The sequence below is a fragment of the Stegostoma tigrinum genome, chromosome 1, assembly GCF_030684315.1.
Source record: "Stegostoma tigrinum isolate sSteTig4 chromosome 1, sSteTig4.hap1, whole genome shotgun sequence".
Classification (NCBI taxonomy): domain Eukaryota; kingdom Metazoa; phylum Chordata; class Chondrichthyes; order Orectolobiformes; family Stegostomatidae; genus Stegostoma; species Stegostoma tigrinum.
The window spans coordinates 82,182,387-82,202,044 of NC_081354.1; the positions used below are offsets into that span (position 1 = coordinate 82,182,387).

At 41.1% G+C, this 19,658-nt stretch overlaps 1 protein-coding gene across 2 annotated transcripts in view; it reads left to right on the plus strand.

Annotated features, from left to right (window-relative positions):
- cc2d2a (coiled-coil and C2 domain containing 2A) overlaps positions 1-19,658 on the plus strand; it is a 190,756-nt gene that overhangs the window by 97,664 nt on the left and 73,434 nt on the right. For both annotated transcript variants that reach the window (XM_059646681.1, XM_059646684.1), the window contains exons 16-19: positions 7,036-7,176; positions 9,982-10,138; positions 13,398-13,633; positions 15,368-15,545. In XM_059646681.1, the coding sequence (XP_059502664.1) occupies positions 7,036-7,176; positions 9,982-10,138; positions 13,398-13,633; positions 15,368-15,545 (712 nt within the window). The remainder of the gene's footprint in view (positions 1-7,035; positions 7,177-9,981; positions 10,139-13,397; positions 13,634-15,367; positions 15,546-19,658) is intronic.

Consider the following 19,658-nt stretch of genomic DNA (forward strand, 5'->3'; position numbering starts at 1 on the left):
CAAATGTGCCAGACCAAAGTGGTTTCCTTAATCTAATACAGATGAAACAATTTTTAATCACCACAGAGACACAGGAACAGCTCTGAGTACTGGAATGGTAAAAGGAAAATGGTGAGGATAAGTGTGGGGGAGAAACAGTTTTAAAATGGGTTTAAAGATTGCTTCATCAATGTGCATAATGTTATGTCCGCTATGCGATGATCGAACTTTAGATTACCATGCCAATGTTAAAGCAGTTGTGTGTCCTACCACACCTTGCCTCCTGGCTACAATAGTAGTCCCAGGGGCCATCGATCTGGTGAACTCTCATTCCTCTGGACGGTCTATTCTCTTCAAGGAGGCAACTTCACTATCACTACCCTAGTAGCAGACGTAATGTAGAAAAATGCCTTGCTTCAGTTAATTAACGTTCTCTTTGTCTCTGAACCACGGGCATCTGAACGTTCTTTAGCAGTGCCCATCGCTGCTGGCACCCAGGCAATAGCTCCAACATCATTGCTGCTCCTTATAGAAATTGTAAAAGATGCCAAGCTGCAGAATATTTTCAGCAACCCCGTAGATTTTATGCTGTTTAGATGCAACTACTCAAGGCCAGACAAGTCTGTCGCCTCCAGGATAGACAGGATACTGTTTGTTAGATCTGACCGTAAACACACCGGACACAATGTTAGGTTGGTTTTCTCTGACCACTGTCATCTGCTCCCTGACTATCACCTGCAGGAGGACCGGAGGGCAGGCAGAAGAACAAGGAAACAGATTTCAGGAAATATGGAGGAACTTAAAAGAGGTTCCAAAAGTAATAAAGCTCTTTGAATCTCCAGGATCCGAGTGGGAGGCAATCAAGATGAGCATCAAGAGGTTCTTCTTCAGAAGTGTTCAGAAGGTGAGAGAGGAGCAGAAGGAAATGTGCTGACTCCAGCAAAGTGCGCACAGTCTTCTCCAGCTGCACTCAGTGGATGTCTCAGTGAAGATTTCAGAGCGATGAGGAGTGAGCAAGCCAATTTATTGCCTCTAAGATCATCTCCGGTCTGCAGTCTGCTTAATGGAGTGGGATGAGACATGTTTGCATTTCTTCCAGGAGATGTAGAGAGAGCTCTGATTTAACAACCTGAAGGAAGAGGATTGCAGTCTAACATTTTGAGGATCAATAAACCCTTTTATGACAGACTGTATGATATGAAATCAACAGATTACCTCCCAGTCATTCCTGCCCTCTGTGACAGAGGTTTTCGATGTGACAGGGTCTAGACTAACTACCCTTACTGGGGGATCTGTTAAGGCACTTGAGTCTTTTGAGAAGAGTAAAATGATGAGTTATGTTCGTTATTATGGGACTTGATCAAGCAAAGCCTGCTGGAGGTGTACACAGTATGCTTCTGGCTGGCAGCTTACCCAATTTCATATGGAAAGGAATCATTACCTACTTCCACAAGCAGGAGGAGGGGGAGGGGAGAAATTAGAAACCCATCTCACTGCTGAATGTAGACTACAGACTTGTGATCCAAAGTCAGTCAGTTAGGTCACATGTTCTCTGGAGTTGAGATTCACCTTGACCAGATCTGTGCTGTGCATGGAAGGAAGGTTTCTGAGAGCTTTGTGCTGCTCAGGAATATGATCTCCTGTGGTGGGGAGAGGAGGTTGGGAGGGGACCTGCCTCATCAGTCTGCACCAGGAGAAGGCCTTTGACAGAATATTGCATCACATGTGATGGCTGCACTGTCCAAAATAGAGCTTAAGGAGGGAATCTGTAAAGGGAATGAAAACCAAAATAACTGCAGATGCTGTAAATCAGAAATAAAAACAGAAGTTGCTGGAAAAGCTCAGCAGGCCTGGCAGCTTCTGTGGAGCAAAAATTAGAATTAATATTTCAGACCTGAGCCCTTTACTCTGATTTCTCTTCACAGATGCTGCCAGACCTGCTGAGCTTTTCTCGCAACTTCTGTTTTTGAGATTTGATTGCTCTGTATGAACATCAGTTGTGCAGTTTCCATCAATGTGTGAGGAAACAGAAAGCTTTCTGATCAAGTCTAAAAGTTAGACAATGCTGCCTTCTTTCCCCTGTTCATATGTAGTGTTCAGCTTTAGGAAGGATGCAAGTGTAAAAGGGCTGACCGATTCAGGTTTTTGGAGGCTGTCCAGTCCCTGTGCATGAACAACGCTCCTTTCTGTTCAGAACCGCTGTCAGTGTGCAGACTCTTAAGCATCAGTGACTAAAACAAACTGAACTCCAAAGTTGAGGTAAATCAAGGTTAGAGCAAGGCCATGCTCTTTGCGAATTGATCCCTTGTCCTGTTCACCATGAGATCAGATTAACTGAAGGTGCTGAAGAATATGGATCAGAGGGGCTCAGACATGTATTAATAACTGAAAGGAATAATTATTCGTGGCCTGACAGCTGAGGAAGCAATGCTTCATCTCCATTCTGGGTAAGAACCTGCTCATTAGTGCAATGCATGCTGTTGCTATGCATGGTGCAGGTCAGGCCCATTCCCTGCTATGCATTGTGGCAATCACCCAATCCATCTCCACTTTATCTGTTCGCAGTGACACAATGTACAACCCTCTACCATCCTGGTAGCCACTTCTGGAGCAGCTGCATCAAACCGTGAGTATACCTTCTGTATGCAAACACGAAGTGTTGCTACATGCTAAGGTTCTACCTGTCCCCAGCGTTAGGAAGGATGGGTTTGACCACATTACTGTGGAACACTCCAAGCTGTTGGCCAGTGCCATATCACCTGTCCCCCTTCAGATTCTCCCTGCACAACCAAAATCTTACTCCTTCGACACGTTTCCCTCAAGGTGACTATAGTGGAGAAGAGACTGTCGTCCATCTCCTTGTGGAATGTTCTTTGCACAGAAGGTCTGAAGAAAGATGCAATGGTTTTTTATTGTGATTTATCCTGAGCAGCTTTGGAATTCTCAAGGGTTGTTACCCTGAGACAAATATCATCTCTACCTTTGGGGACCAGCCACTTGCTGAAAGGCATCCCCTTAGTCTGCCTGAAACTCGCTTCTAGAGTGAGGATTGTCCTGAGTATTGCGGAATGGCACATTCCAAAGTCCAGGATTATGCACTGAGGGATGTAGTAAGGTTTGGGTCATCCACTATAGAGGTTTAATGGGAAATGTTTGCTATCCAAGGCCTTTCAGCCATAGTACACCATGGAGCTGGAAACTTTTAAAAACCTTGGGCTGTGTACATTCAGAGAGTGCCTTGTAAATCAAAAGTATTGAATTGGTAATGAGGCCTGTCTGAGTGAAATGCTGAGTGGAGAATATTCCGTTGATTGCACTAATTGTAATTTGTAATGTCATACACTCAGGCTGCATATGTGATAAGGGATGTATTTGCTAAACAATAAGATTGCAAAAATTGTTAAAGTTAAATTGTGTTAAGTTGTCTGACGTTTCAGTTGAAATGTTTGTATTGCAAATTTTATGAGTAAAGCATATCTTTTAGGGGAGAAAGTACTTGAAATTTGATTTTACCAAAGAAGACATAGATGTCCAAGTCACAGTGAGAGAGGATAACAAAGTGTGAAGCTAGATGAATACTGAGATGCTGCTCGGCCTGCTGTGTTCATCCAGCTTCACACTTTGTTATCTTGGATTCTCCAGCATCTGCAGTTCCCATTATTTCTGATACAGTGAGAGAGGAGGTGTTTTGAAGTTTGAGAGTTTACAGTTGATGAATAGACGGTGCTAGCTGGGCTGTCTTGCTGAAATGCTGAAATAGACTAGGGAATACAGAGAAACAAAGGCAGACATTTAAAGGGCTACTTCATAATATTCAGAACACGAACATTACTGCTGCAGAGAAAAAAATTTAGAGGGAAGTCCTGCGATCTGTGGTCGAATGAAGAAGTTCGGGAAACAGCAAACTGAGATAAAAGACACTTACTGCTTAAAGTTAAGTGGCAGGTCAGATGATTGGACAGAATATATAGAAGATGGTGGAGAATGATTAAATGGTTAAGAAGAAGGACAAAATTACGGTATGATACAAAGCTAATTAAGAATGTAAAATTAATAGCAAGTTTTTCTATCATTACTTAAAAATGTAAAGGGTAAGAAAAGTGAACGTTGGTTCTTTAGACAGTGGGAATGAGGAGTTGATCGGAGATATTACAGAAATGGTGGAAAGGAGAAAAGAACATAGTAATATTATAATCAAGAGGGAAACATGGAGCTATAGCCTGACCAATCTCTGTGTCCAGATGGACTTCATCCTTCAAAGCAGTGTCTAATGAACTAGTAAATGTATTTTTTTTAAAATTTCATAGATTCACAAAAGGTTTGATTAAACTGACAAGAAACAAACCTAACCCCTCTATTCAAGCAGAGAGAGAGGCTGAAAACAGGAATTTATCGTACAGTTAACAATGTCTGTTGTGGGGAAAGTGTTTGAATCAGCATTAAGGAAGTTTTAGTGGGCACTTGGAAACTATTTTGAAGTTTCTGGTTTTACATCCTGGCTTCTTCTAATTCTGTTAAGCATTTAGCCTTCTGTTGGCCCAGAAGGTCCAGAAGGCTTCGTGTCCTGTTCAACTCTTCAAGTTTTTAGTTTTGTTTCTGTTTTCATTGAAGCTTAGACTACTTTCACTTGCTGCTTTAGTAGTTATTTGGCTTCCTGTTTGTCTGGCTTGATTTGTTTCGCTGGAACATCATTGTTGACATTTGTTTCTGAAAGAACAATTTCATGAGTGATTTGCAGCTCCTTGCATGTGCCGTGTATCTCCACCTGCCTTTGTGGATATACCATTTTCTTCAGCATTATTTTGAGCTCAAGTTGATCGAAACAAAGTTTGTAGTTCATCTAGCTTCCTTTCTCTTTCAACTCGTAATTCATCTTTGCAAACTGAGCAAAGGCATCTCGTCAAGACTTCTTCATCTCATGATATTTTCAGGATTGTATTTATCCCCAACCAGTAGTTCAGGCTTTTCCTCTTGAAATTTCATTTTCTTCTTCATATCAGAAGCTTTTCTTTTATTCTTTATTCATTAATGGGATGTGGCTGGCTAAGCAGTATTTATTGCCTATCCCTAATTACCCAGAGGGCAGTTCAGAGTCAACCACATTGCTGTGGGTCTGGAGTGACATGTAGGACAGACCAGGTGAAGTTGGTAGCTTCCTTCCCTAAAGGAAATGAGTGAACCAGATGGGCTTTTCCAACAATCAACAATGGATTCATGGTCATCATTAGACTCTTAATTCCAGATATTATATTGAATTCAGATTCCGCCGTCTGCCAAGGCGGGATTTGAACCTGCATCCCCAGAACATTATCTGGATGCCGGGATTAACAGTCCAGTGATAATACCGCTAGACCATCGGCTCCCCTCCAGGTTTAGCTGCAGTTTTAGTTCCACTAATTGAGCGGAATATGAAATAGGAATATAGGAACTTGAGTAGGCTATTCATCCTGTTAAGCCTGCCCCACCTTTTAATATGATTGTGGTCGATTGAATAATTCAATCTTTTTAACCCACACCAGCCCCCATACCCCTGTGTACCATTGGCGATCAGAAATCTATCAATCTCTATACATACAAAAAGAATAAGATTCCACAGCCATCTGTGGTTGAGAATTCAAGAGTTTCACAACCCTCTGAATAAAAAAAAATTCTCGTCATCTCTGACCGAAGTGGCATTTCCCTTATTTTTAAACTGTGTGCCCAAGTTCTAGACCTGCATCTATCCTATCTATCCTTTTGAGTATAAGTTTCCGTGAGATCACCTCTCATTCCTCAAAAATCTAGAGAATGCAAGCACTGTTTGCCCAGCTCTCTTTACAAGAAAGCCCTGCCACTGTGGTGAACATTCATCCCTCAGTGGCAGTAATATCTTTCCTGGGATAAGGAGATCAAAACTGCACACGCTATTCCGGGTACAGTCTAATCGTGCTTCTGCACAATTGAAGCGAGACTTCATTATTCCAGTAGCTTGTTCCATTCTTCTTTCATATTCAGATCTGCAAGTGTCTCTTGGACAGGTAACTGTAGTCTATGTTACTTCTCTGATGTTTGACTGTTTCTAAAATTGTGACTAGTGTGAGGCGCTGGCATTCTTGTGGGGTATACCTGTACTTGCTGGTCCAGCAACACTCTTCAGGGGAAGACATAAAATATCCAAGTGGATTGATTTGTTTTTGCATTTAAAAGCGATTGTTTCTATACGTGGACCTGCTGAACTATCATATGCTGACAGTTTGCATTTGTAGACTTGACTTTCTTTGTCTGTGAATACATGTGTTTTAGAATTTTCGGGACTGGTATAGAAGCACTTAACTGTATGTCAATCCAGCCAAAAATAATGAACCTCCAGTTTGCTGAAGTCAAAGAATTTGAAGTTTTACAAACACATTAGACAGTATGATTGCCAGGCAGAGTCACAACAATTTTTACATACAACATGTAGAGAGCTTAAAGGTGAACTGTCTTCAGGATGCTGACAAAATGCTTGTATTACGGAAAATACTGCCAATGCTCAGGAGATCTGGCTTTATCTATGGAAAGTGAAACACTGTTAACATTTCCGCTCTCTTAGTTCTGATAAAAGGATACAGATCTTAAATGTTAATTTTATGTATCTCTCCATTGATGCTGCCAGACCTCCTGAGTATTGGCATCATTTTCTGTTTTTCTTTTATTCCGATCTTTTACTTAGGAAAGTTAAGGCATAGTGTTGGAAGTTACATGTATTATAAGTTAATATGCCTTCAATTTAAAAATATTTGATGTTTAAATTCAACAGTCAGATCAAATGGGCTACATTTAGGCTCAGAAAGTAACTCTTGGCGTAGCTTCGGTCATTTTTCTTGGTCAGATGTTACTACAGGAGCCTTGACAATATGATGGCATCATTTGGAAACCAACAATGCAGAGGGATGGAATGCCTGACTAAAATCAAGACATTACCACAATTATAGCAAACTAATGTGCAAAGAAAGATTGCAAGAGTGGATATTTTCTCATTCTTGTAAAGTTAGTTTCAATTATAAGCTAATAATCAGTCCAAATATCATTTCACAGAACAACCCGGCGATTGTATCACATGGAACAGGAGAAAGATTGGACCCTGCTGAAGAACCTTACCAAAGTATGGAAAGATATCAAGTCACTCAGAGAGTTCCAGAAATTTACGAATACACCTGTAAAAATGCATCTTAGAAGGTAAACCGCTGATGTATTTCACAATTCTTGTGTGTTAGTTTTAATTTGTTTCATTGAACACTTTGCAACATTAGCCTATGGCTTATCTTAAAAAAGCATGACCATTTCTGAAGAAGGGTCTAGGCCTGAAACGTCAGCCTTCCTGCTCCTCTGATGCAGCTTGGCCTGCTGTGTTCATCCAGCTGTATGCCTTGTTATCTCACCATCCCAGACACCCTTTTTTAATCTCAGTCCCTGCCTTCCATCAAGAAGAAAAGCTGGACACTCCCCAGGTTCTGAACAGGTTCCATTCTCGAGTCCATTCACAAATCGATTTGTACCCAAGCTGGACCATAATGCAAAGTTGCATACAATAATTGTTCATATCTACAAGGAAACATTTGTATGGCAGGTCTTTAAAATTACACTACTGACAAGGTGGTGTTTGTAAGTACAAGCATTCGTAAGTGGGATGTTTGTAAATTGGAGACCCCTGGATAGTCAGCATGAAGCTCAAGAAACTAAACAAAATATCAAATCAGTTAAATTTCTACTTTAATTTAATGGAAGTTACCGAGGAGGAAAAATAGCAAATGGAAAGAAGTTATAATGCAGGGACCAGATGGTGCAAATCGATGATTGACAAAACCCATGATGAATGTGAACATTATAATTTATAATGGAAGAGCTTAACACAAATATCTACCAAAAATGTGATGGAAGTAGCATGCAACTGTTAGATATATAGAATGATTCAGATGTTGAAATGTGTACATGCATCTGCTGCTCCCTGCGATGAGATTACAACATCACAATCATTTCCAGATAATATCTGTAATAAATTACTGCAACATTTTGGGTAATGGGGCAGGGGAAAATGATTGAACCAGGATTTGCGTTGGTGTTCAGTTTAAGGTTTCCATTATGAATCAAGGTCTGGAAAGCATATCAAAAAACTTGTCACATCAGTTCGAGTTTGTCCAGCGTGCATCTCATTACTATGTCCAATAATGTAACAGTTGCTTCCAACACATGGCAGTATTCAGAGGATACACTGTTTTCTCTCCCCAGTACTGAAGCATTATATCAGTAACACAGGTCTTCTCTGAAGCTTGATCTCTGGCAGTTGGAAAAATTCACCAAAGAAAGCCGGTGCCACAGACCGAGTGTAACCAGACTACAGATGGGCTGGCTGAATGCAACAATAATCCTTCAGCAGGGTCTTCCTGTATCACTGTAGGATGGGTAATATTTAATAGATCAGAAGTTGCTGACACACACTGAGATCACAAGCTCAGACAGCCGTGTAGTAGATTGTTTTATTTGCCATTATTCTTGAGTAGGTCTAGAACCAGAGTATTTGCCACGTATAAGATCATATAGAATAGCACATTTGAGTTCTAGCCTCCTCCGAATATGCTGATACGTTCATCTTCCAGCTGCGATGACTCAATGTAAAACAGGAGTAAATTCCTGCAAGGTATTCCCCACGCTGCTGCAGGATTACACTTACACTGAGAATAAATCGCCATAGATTCTGAGGATTTTTGGATTGTTTCCTTATTTAATTTGGACTTGCTGTTACTTTCTTCAAAACCTAAAGTCCATTTCACTGGTTAGGTCTGTTTTCCAGTGGGGGCGGGGGAGGGTGTGGGGGGGTGGATAAATGGCAAAACAGATGACTTTTGAAGCACATTGTCCTGCACTCACTCTGTGCCTGAGTCATGGATTCTGCTACATGGGCCTAGAGGACTTTGCAAGTGTCCCAAGTGTCCACTTGGAACAGACATTAATCTGCATGTTTTTTTTTCCCATTTGAGGTAAGTTTTGCAATTGAGCAGAGCTGACATGAGACCTTGAATAAATGCTGAGTGCAACGAAATGCTAGAAATCTGTTTTTTTAAAAAAACAGAGAATACGGGATGAATTTAAGGAGGCCTTGAAGAATAGTCATTCTGGACTCAAAAAGTTAACTCCATTTCTCTTTCCACAAAGGTTGTCAGATCTGCTGAGTTTCTCCACCGTTCTGTGTTTGTTTCAGACATAAGACTTGCCTCAATCAACCTTATAGTTGTATGTCCAGCCTACCCAGCATTTGTTAAAAGAAGCTTGCAGGTCATCCCTGAAGGATGTGGCCGGCCTGTGCTTTCCCTACCCCATCCAGCAGACTTCCACGAGAGCTGTCAGAGTTCACTTACAGCTTGCCAACAGGCAACCTGAGGTAGTTGTGTAGGTGTCACAAGCTCAAAGAACTCATACAACCAAGCCTTGGGACTTAACTGTTCAAGCACACGGACTATTTCCTGTGTCTGGATAAAACATAAGAACCTGAGAAACAGGACCACGAGTAGGCTATCTGACCCATGGAGCCTGCTCTGATATTCACTAAGATCATGGCCAATGTCTTCGTGACTCAGTTCCATTTACCCACCCGCTCATCATAACATCAATTCCTTTACTGTTCAAAAATTTATCCATCTTTGCCTCAAAAACATGCAACAAGGAAGCCTCAACTGCTTCACTGGGCAGAGAATTCCACTGATTCACAACCCTTTGAGTGAAGAAGTTCCTCCTCCACTCAGTCCTAAATCTGCTTACCCTTATTTGAAGGCTGTGCCCCCTCATTCTAGTTTTGTCTACCAATGGACACAACTTCTTATCTTCTTTCTTATCTATTCCCTTCATAATTTTACATGTTTCTATAAGATCCCCTGCCGCGCCCCCCCCTTCTAAATTCCAATGAGTATCGTTCCAGTCAATGATACTAACAAGGTTCAACGGTAAAGTATTTTTAAAACAAAAATCAAATATGTGCCAATATTACAGGCAAGAGATTAATCGGAAAGCTGATGAAATAAGTTATGAGCGTGAAATCCAAACTGAGATCGCAGAACTTTTGGAAGACTACCAAGAAGAATATGAAAATAAGCTAGCGGAATATAAAAAGAAGTATGAAGAATGGAAGGCCTGGAGAAAGGCAAAGGTTGGTGTTTCTCATTTTGTCCTGCCTGCAAATTACGATTATCATAACTATAGTTAACCGCAGTTCGATGCACTGCTGATTAAAAGGCATATTTCATTCCAAGATATTGGGTCACAAGACTATTTTGTGTTTCTGGCCATCTGCTACATGCTCAGTTCATTCTCTTTAAACAAAATGCATTTGTTTATGACCAACATACTTACTGCCAAAGCTCAGGGAGGAAAGAAATGCCTCTATTTCATTAAGGCATTGATTATTCCTCCTCCACAGCCAACATGACATCACCATTATTAGCCCAGGTGACCGGAAACAATCACCTTGGGCTTATGAACTGAAAATCAGCTTACTGAAATTCAACAAATATCTAATAGAATCACAGCCTGTAAATTCCCCTTTCTCCAGTTTACAGAAAGCCTAGATTCTTCTTCCTACCTGCAGTTTTAGGAACTTTAGATAGAAATCCAAACATGTATTTAAAAGAATAAATAAAATATATCTTCTATTTTTACTTTTTTACTTGCTGTGCTTAAGATGGTGCTTAATTTGGTATGGCTCTCTATAAGTAGTAATTAAAACATTACCCAGTGTCACAATATTGATTAGGGAGTTGGTTAGCCCAGTTGACTGGACGGCTGGTTTGTAATGCAGCGTAATATCAACAGTGTGGGTTTAGTTCTTGCACTGGCTGAGGTTAGCATGAAAGTCTCTCCCTCTCAACCTCTCCTTTGCCTGCGGCGTGGTGACCTTCAGGTTAAACCACCACCAGTCATCTCTCTTTCTCCAATGAAAGAGATACCAGGATCTTGCCTGGGCTGGTGAGTTCTAGGTATGAAAAGAAATTAAACAGACTGGTTGTTTTCCCGAGCACGGGAGATCGAGAGTGGACATGATTGAGATGTATAAAATTATGAGGGGCAGAGATCAGATAGCCAGGAAGAAGCATTTTCCCCTTAATGGAGGGATCAGTAACTGGGGTTTTTAAATTTAAGGTAAGGGGCAGAAATTTTGGAGGAGATGTGAGAAATAACTTTTTTACCCAGAGGATGGTGGGAATCTGGAACTCACTGCCTGAAAGGTAGAAGCAGAAACCCTCATAATGTTTGAGAAGTATTTAGCTGTTCACTTGCAATGCCAAGGCATGCAGACAATGGGCCAAGTGCTGGAAATGGCAGAAGAATAGTTAGATGGCTGTTATTGATCAGCAGGGACATGATGAGTCAAAGGGCCTTGTTCTGTGCTGTAGATCTCTATGACTCTGATGGGAAGACTGCATTGGAAATCAAGCATCACTATCCCACAAGGCAACACAAACACATAAATGGCCAGTTCAGTCACTAAAAAGTTTAATATGGAGTTGTTGGTTGCTTCGCAGAGCTGACTGGTTTTCATGAGAATGCTTTGTCCCCCTTCTAGGTGAAGTCTTCAGTGCTGTGTAGGCTGTGTTGGGGTGCAGTTGTTCTGTTCCGTTATGAATTTATATGGGCTGGTCTGTCATGGTGGGTAGGTCTGTTTCTGGTTTTGTTCCATAGTGCTATGCAGAGGGTGTCTATTTCAACATGGTTGTTTATGGCACCAGTGTTTGTGAACCAGGCTTCCAGGAATTCTCGTGCTTGTCTTTGTCTCGCTTGTCCTAGTACTGTTACTTTCTCTCAGTTAAACTGATCTCCTCCTTTGTCAGAGTGAATAGAAACAAGGGAGAGTTGGCCGTGCCATTTTGCTGCGAGTTGGCGTTCGTGTATCCTGGTGGTGAGTTTCCTGCTCATCTGTCCTATGAAGTATTTTGTATAACATTTGTCCTGCTTTTTGTGGGTATGGAGTCTTTGGTCGTTGAGAGTAACTGGTGAAGTGTGGCTGTTGGTTTGTGTGCTGTCATAATTCCAAGTGGCTGTAGCAGTCTTGTAGTCAGTTCTGATGTGTTTCTAATCTAGGGTAGGGTGGCCAGTGTGTTGGGGAATACAGTGTCTTCTTGGTGTTATTTATTTGCCAGGCATCGGCGGGTGAAGCTGTTAGGATGCTCATTGTTTAGACTCTGTCTAGGTATTCCTGTTTGTTTTTGTGCAACTCTGGGGTGTTGCAGTGTGCTATCGCTCATTTAAACAGAGTCTTGACACATCTCTGTGGACGCTGTGGTGGTTACTGTTGTAATTCAGGATTTGGCCTGTGTGTGGTCTTTCTGCATACGCTGGTGAGGAATTCACTGTTGTTTGTTCGTTTCACCATTATGTCAAGAAACAGGACTTGATTGTTGTTCTCCTCTTGCCTGGGGAACTTGATCCCAGTGAATATGCTGTTAATAAGGTGGTGTGTTTCTTCTAGCTTTGCTCGTTTAATGATCACGAAAGTATCGTCCGAGTACCTGACCCATAGTTTAGGCAAGTCTTTGCACAACAGCTTCCGCTATGTGACCCGAGATGGGTGAACCCTTGGGTGTCCCATTAATTTTTTCATATACCTGGCCTTGAAGAAAACTGTGTGGTAAGGCATAATTCTAGTAGTTTCAGCATATTGTCCTTACTCGTGGTTTCACTGGAGCTCTGTGTTTTCAGATTGTCTAGTATGCTTAGTATGTCTGAACTTCACCATTACCCAATTTTTTTTTAAAAAAACTCACACCGGCTTTAATCAATAAGCAAGAAAAGATGCCTATTTATTTAAACAAACATCCTTCAATAAGTGGCAAAACAGATTATTATTTACCAACAGGTAAAATAAATTAAGTTTCCTTTAAAATCACTCATATTCAATCCCAATGGGATAGACAGGCAGTCCATTTTGCAGAAATATTATGGCTGGAAAATGTAGAAGCACCTGGCTGGAACTCTTCAGGTTTATAGCCATGATACCATGTTGACTCAGTCAGGTTGACCTCGATATTCACTTGTGTTAGAAATTCTTCCTTTTGCAGTGTATTTTAGTGTTGGTTTCCTTCCACACACAGAAGGAGATATAGACTCTTTGCAGTCATTTGAAGACCAGAGGGCGGCTGTATTCCTCTCAATCCTGTGACAAACTGCAACTTAACCGATCAAAAGCTGCTGTTAGGTCATTTTTTAACCCGAAGAAAGCTGGTGTCAGCATGTTTGTCAAACGAGTCAAATCTAGCTTATAAGCCGTCAGTGAGCACTACAACATTTCACGTTTCCTTCAAGTTATTTAAAAAAAATCATTCTCTACAACACAGCAGTCCAAACTTCCATTGTCCAAATTTGTATCTTTTTAAAAAAATTAATCCTTACACCAAACTCCTGTCATTTAATAGAAAGCAAGGAAGAAAAAGAAGAAAAGTTCTGATGATCAGGAGACTGATGAAACAGAAGAGAGTTCAATATTTGAGGAATTTCCAAAGCCTGATCCTCCAGAGCAAGTGGATGTTTCACTTATAGAGCAGCAAGTTCGAGAAACAGCAGCCAGAATTCGTCGTAAACCAGGAGAACCTGTTCTGACTCCTGAACTGAGTATGACAGCTCCTGTCACACCTACCGACCAGTGTCCAAGGTAATGGCATGTCCCTGGTTTTCTGTAGTGCAGCTAGAAACAGAGCGGTGAAAGGGATTACACCAGAATGTTGTGCCTTTTGTATTATCACATTTACAGAATGCAAGATAGTCTGCTGAGATGATTCACTTTGGTGTAAAAATCTCTGCGTGTTAAAAAAATTCTGTCTGCATGGAACATGACTGCCTTTTGTCATGACTTTTCACATTTTTAGTCACTTTTGACTCATTGTAAATTTTTAGATTTGCAGTTGCAAAAAATTGTTTTCTTCAAACATATCGAAGATTGTATGACCTGTCTCCTGGGATCCAACAGCTTGGTCGAAGCCAATTTTCCTCAGGAGCTGTAATTTTTCACATCGAAGGAAAGGATTCAGAGCAGGTCTGGATCAGCAACTGCCTTTTAATGTCAGAAGTTCCCATAAATTGTGTCTTCATTTTTGATGCACATCAGTGCGTTTTTCCTTAGTTTGGTTCTCATCTGATAAGTGTGTGGCTCAACTGAGGTGATGTGGCCTTTTTTGGAACAATGGTAAGGTGTTTCTGCAGCTGCAGGTGAGATGCCATCTGGATAAGATTAACAAGAAATGATTTTCTGAAAAATTATAGCCACTAACTAGTGTCCTTCCATTCAACGTACTGTAAATGCTGTGTTTCCGCGATTTCATGACTCGTGATATCGCCAATCCATGCCAAAAAGTAAGTAGCAATAAAATTAACATCAGTGAACAAACTATCAAACCCACAATTTCTCACCTATCTTTTGACTGGCTCCGCACTCTCGAGTTTCATGTTTCTTGGTGGTTCACCAGAATGGAACTCTCAAGCATACAGAGAAATTACTGTAACCTACTTTATAGGAATGGTGCAAATGCATTAGAGAGAGCAGTTCACAAGACTGGCTTCAGGGATGACAAACTTGTGTTCTGCGGATAGATTGAAGAAATTGGGAACTTGTTCTCCTTGGAGAGAAGTCGTCTAAGAGGAGATTTGATAGAGGTCCTCATAATCATGAGCAGCTGGATCCAGTGGATGGTGGGAAGCTGTTCCTGGCTGTAAAAAAAATGAGAGGTCATAGATTTGAAATTGCATAAAAAGCAAGGGTGATGTGAGAAAAAACAACTTTATATATACAGTCCGCTGTGGAATGAGAAGACACGAGGTTAGTAATAGAACGTAGGATTTAACTTTATGATGGAGTGATGTAGACAGTGATAGATTATAAACTACATCAATTTGTTGGAGAGATCAGCTAAATCAGGTTATTACGATATGCGAAAACTGACATGGATGTGCTAGGCTGAATGGCATTAAACTCTACTGTCATCCTCAGTTGTCCTTTTTAATTTGGAGCAAATAATAGGAGTGTTTATTTTTAATTCATTCACAGGATAAGGTCATCACTGGCGGGGCCATTTATTGCCCATCTGATTGCTGAGATCAGAAGCATTGACATTTTTGAAAATGCACAGTAGCTTTTTAGTATTCTCTTATTTTTGAAACATTTACTATTCTAGATTCTTGAAGAAAATTGAGTAATATTTGAAAACAATACTTTAGTTTTACCCTGCTGTGGAATTTTTAAATTGAGGATTGTGCAACTTGCCTTCAAGTATAGAAGTTGAAAAAAATGTGCATTCTCTTTGCATTTATCGCTAGTATTTGCCATACAGTTTTTGATTGCTTTTATAGAGCAAAGTAAGTAAAAATTGATGAAAATATGTTTTCTTCTCAGAGGAGAACAGCTGCGAAGGCAGGATGTGCAGAGGTCTTCCCTGTATGCCAAAATTATTTTTAACAACAAAGAGGTTTCCAGGACCAGCAGCCAAACATTGTCTGCTGACTTCAGAATCCATTTTGGACAAATCTTCAATGTGCAAATAATCAACTGGCCAGAAAGCATAAAGATCCAGGTATTTGGAACAGGAGCAGTCTTTTGAGTTGAATGAGTGCTTTTTAATATTTACTTGAATACCTTGACCAGAACCTTATAGGCGCCTGAGCAATGTGGGATGAATGGCAGAATTAGGAACAAGCGCAATGAGACTCATCTCAATGTCTAACTCCATATTTAATGCTTTTCACAATCAGTGTGGTGTGACTCTTGCTAGGCAGCTGCACAATGTTGATTGCTGGCTGTTATTGTTTGTTAAACATGTTTTAACACTGCATCTTTGCCTCGTTGATATTCAGACTCCCATCTCACCAACTCACCAAGCAAGCTGGACATCAGGAAAACTCAGCAAAGAAACCAGAGTTAGCCCCTGGTGGATTCAGCTTGCTACTTGCTCCAAACGACTTCCATGTTGACACAGGGCACAAACGCCTCAGGACACATTCCAAACACACGGGTCACATGCACCTCCATGGTATCGGTATGCAACATGTGCCAGCATTTAAGAACCCTCATGGCACATCTCCAAACCACTTGCAAGTTGTTACAGCTCTGAATTGCAAGCTTCGTCAGCAAATATTATTGTAATACTGCTGCAAGGACACTGCTCTTAGAGACAAGCACCCAGCTCATGAACTAAGCCAGCTGCATCTCTGAGCTCTTCACAGTGAGTGAGGGAAGATGTTCCAGGCATTAGTGAGAGTGGAATAGAGTGAGCCTTGGTGGTTGAAGAGTACTGAAACAGCAACAGAGTAAGTGTGAGGTATCAGAGAGACGAATTGACATTCTTCCTATAATGCTGTGAATTCCTCTTGAGGACAGAGACTCCCATAATCTGGGAGGCACTCACAGACCTGGCTGGCATGGGCTGGTGTTGCAGGTGCCACTGATCCTGGGGGAAGACGAAAGTCCATTCAGCAGGACCTCCAGGGACCCTGCCTGAAAAGCTACGTCTGCTCTGTCCGGAGAAAATATTAGGAACTCTGGACTAATGGAGGGCTCTTAAAGATGCTGCAGTCTCCAGGGATGACAATGAATTCCGGGCTATCCACTGAGTAGCAGGTTGTTCAAGGAATGGTGTGTAGTCAGATGGGGTGAGAATTGGACTTGAGAGAAGTAATGGGGTGGAGACAGGTAATTAATAAGGTGTAATTAGCAAGATACGGCAAGAAAATACCAATATTGTAGTGCTTGCAACAGAAATCCCTCCCAAATAGCCAACTCAATTCAGCCTTTGCCATAACAACTGTAACATCTAGCCATTAGTGTTTTCTTTTGTTTCCCATATATTAATGCACTTTTATCCTGACCATTTGTCACATATAAGCTTTAATTACGATCCACGGCGCAACCCTGTTCTGGTCTTATCTCGTGAGAATCATAGAATCCCTTCAGTGTGGAAACAGGCCCTTCGGCCCAACAGGCCCACACTGACCCTTGGAGCATTCCACCCAGACCCATCCAGCTATAAGCCACCTAATCTACAGACCCCTGAACACTACAGGCAATTTAGCTTAGCCAGTCCACCTAACCTGCACATCTTTGGATTGTGGGAGGAAACTGGAGCACCCGGAGGAAACCCACACAGACACAGGGAGAATGTGCAAACTCCACACAGACAGTCGCCCCAAGGGTGAGGCTGCAGTGCTAACCACTGAGCCTCTGTGCTGCCTGATGACTCCATGGTGACAGTACACAAACATAATGTTGTTCTGACTGAGTACTTCTCGATGAGTATCTAAACATAATGACTCTCTTATTGTTCAATATGTAATCCAGGTCTGGGCTGAATCATTCTGGCTTTTGACCTGTGTGAACCATGGCCTCTTTGTTTTCCATTAGGCCTTGTTTGCAGAAACTATTCAGCCAATTTTATGATGGGTCTGGTTGCCTAGGCTATTAACCACAGCACATTTCTTATTTCTTACCCTAACATAAGAAAATATATTTGTGTTGGACTTGCAACCAACATTGACTCAGCATTCACGTTTTTCTGAGGAAGAACCTCTTAATTTGTATGTCAAAATTCTTTCAGGAGTTTAGTTCTCGCTGGCCTAGCTCTAATCTTCAGATTTTATCCCATGTTCCTGACTCACTTATGAGGGGGAACAGTTCCTCTGTGTCAATTCTGTTGACTTAATTTGCCACATTTACGAATTCACCTCTCAAAGCCAGCATTCAAATGGAAGCCAAATTTATACACCTTGTCTGACAAAGAAAGCTATAACTGTCAGCATCATTCTCATCAAACTATGCCTGACCCCTCTCTAAAACACTATGTCATTGATTTTGTAGTCGACAATGAAGTGAGAACACTCATCACTGATTTCAGATAAAACTTAGTTGAGAGATCAAACATGGTGCATGCACAGTATAGCCTGTCAAGGGCAGTGAGTAATGAACTGTGACTTCAGGATTTCTGCCTTAATCTGTTGTTAACCAAAATCCTAATGTGCTCAGATTTAGAAGGGTAGTAGCAGCAAATGCTGCAACATTGTGCAGAAAACTTGAAAATTCCGGTCCATTATATCATTGCCGTCGTGCATACACAAAGCTGAATGCGAATGGGGTCTGACCAAGGCCCTGCGCAACTGAAGGATGCTGTTACTTACTGTACTACGTGTTGAATTTAAGTGTGTGTCATGTCATCACAGCTAGAGAAAAATAAACCTGTAAGTTGCTAAGTTTTAATGCAATGCAGTTTGGAAGTTGCAGAATTTTAATAGTTTTCAGTTTAATCAGATGGCCCTGTGCGTTGACTGAAGTATTGCAGTTTTGTTATTTTGGTGTGAATAGTGGAGCTTAGAGCTACTTGTCACATTGTGGTTATCAATATGTACAATGCCTCAAATAGGTACAATAATTACAGACTTGTCACACTGTTGAATGAAAAAGTTGTGCCTAAATAACTTATGTCATTCTTGTAATCTACGAATCACAATTGCATCAATTGTGCATCTATCATAAACTGCCGATTTATAAATGTAGCAAATAATTTCTTTAAAAGAGCTTTCTTCCATTCCAAATGGAAGTATTGTCAACAAAATCCCAAATTAAGCTATTTTTATGGGCTGAGGTCGAGGACTACAATTCTTCGCACACACAGGAGTTCCAGTGCACGCTTAAAGTGGGACAGATCACACATTTTAAACTTATAATTTGAGTCTGTCAAAATTGAGCATGGCTGAGCCACCCTCAGATGCATGCACTGTGATGGTGATGGTAGTGTGAAAGTCTGACCCAGAATGAAATTCGGACTAGTCGAAAAAGGGGAGTTCCATGACAGGTTAATGCGTTAGATGGAGTGGAACAGGGGGATAGATTGCATGCGGGAGAAGTGCTACTATTAGCTGTGCTGCTCAGAAGTTGGCTGAAAACTGACTTTATGTAAATGGAGCTCAGTATGAAGCTCCAGGAGCCATTTGGTGGCTGCATGCATTTAAGACTCAGGATAGATCCTGAGGAGTTGAGATAATAGTGGGAGGTTGTTTGTTCTATTTTGGAGAGAGTTAGGGCTCAGAACTACCACTGGAGTACCACTGATAGTTCTGTGCATCAGAGAGTGAGGAAGACAAAAAGGACCACAAGCAGCATTTGCTTGGTGCAGCTGAGAATATTGAGACTCTGAGAAAAGCAGTAACAGTGTTAGCCTAGTGAAGCTGTGTCTACAAACGTACTGTAGCTGTACTCGTGGGCTGCCTGGGGACCCCTGTAGAATACAATCTCAAGAAGGGAAGAAATGACAGAATATGAGCTGTAGTTGGGGCAATCCATGTGAGAACAGCTTTTGAGGGAGTTCCACAGCTAGATCTTTGAAAGTAAACAATTGGAATCCCTTATAGATAAAATTTTAATTGGATTTCATGATGGAGTATGTCATTGCCTTTTTCGTGGGCTGCTGAAAAATCTGTGCGATTTGTCTTGACCACATCTGCTACATGATGTGCTATGTATAGTTTGTCTGTCAATCGGTATTTACCTCATAGTAGTTGTGAATGTCAGAATGTAAATTGCAATGTAGGTTATTTTTCTATTCTAATTTTGCAAATTAAGCTTTAGTTTCAATTAACTAGAATGAACAGTTCTGTTTGAAAGTTGCTAGACCCCGTGACCAGACAGTAACATGAATTTG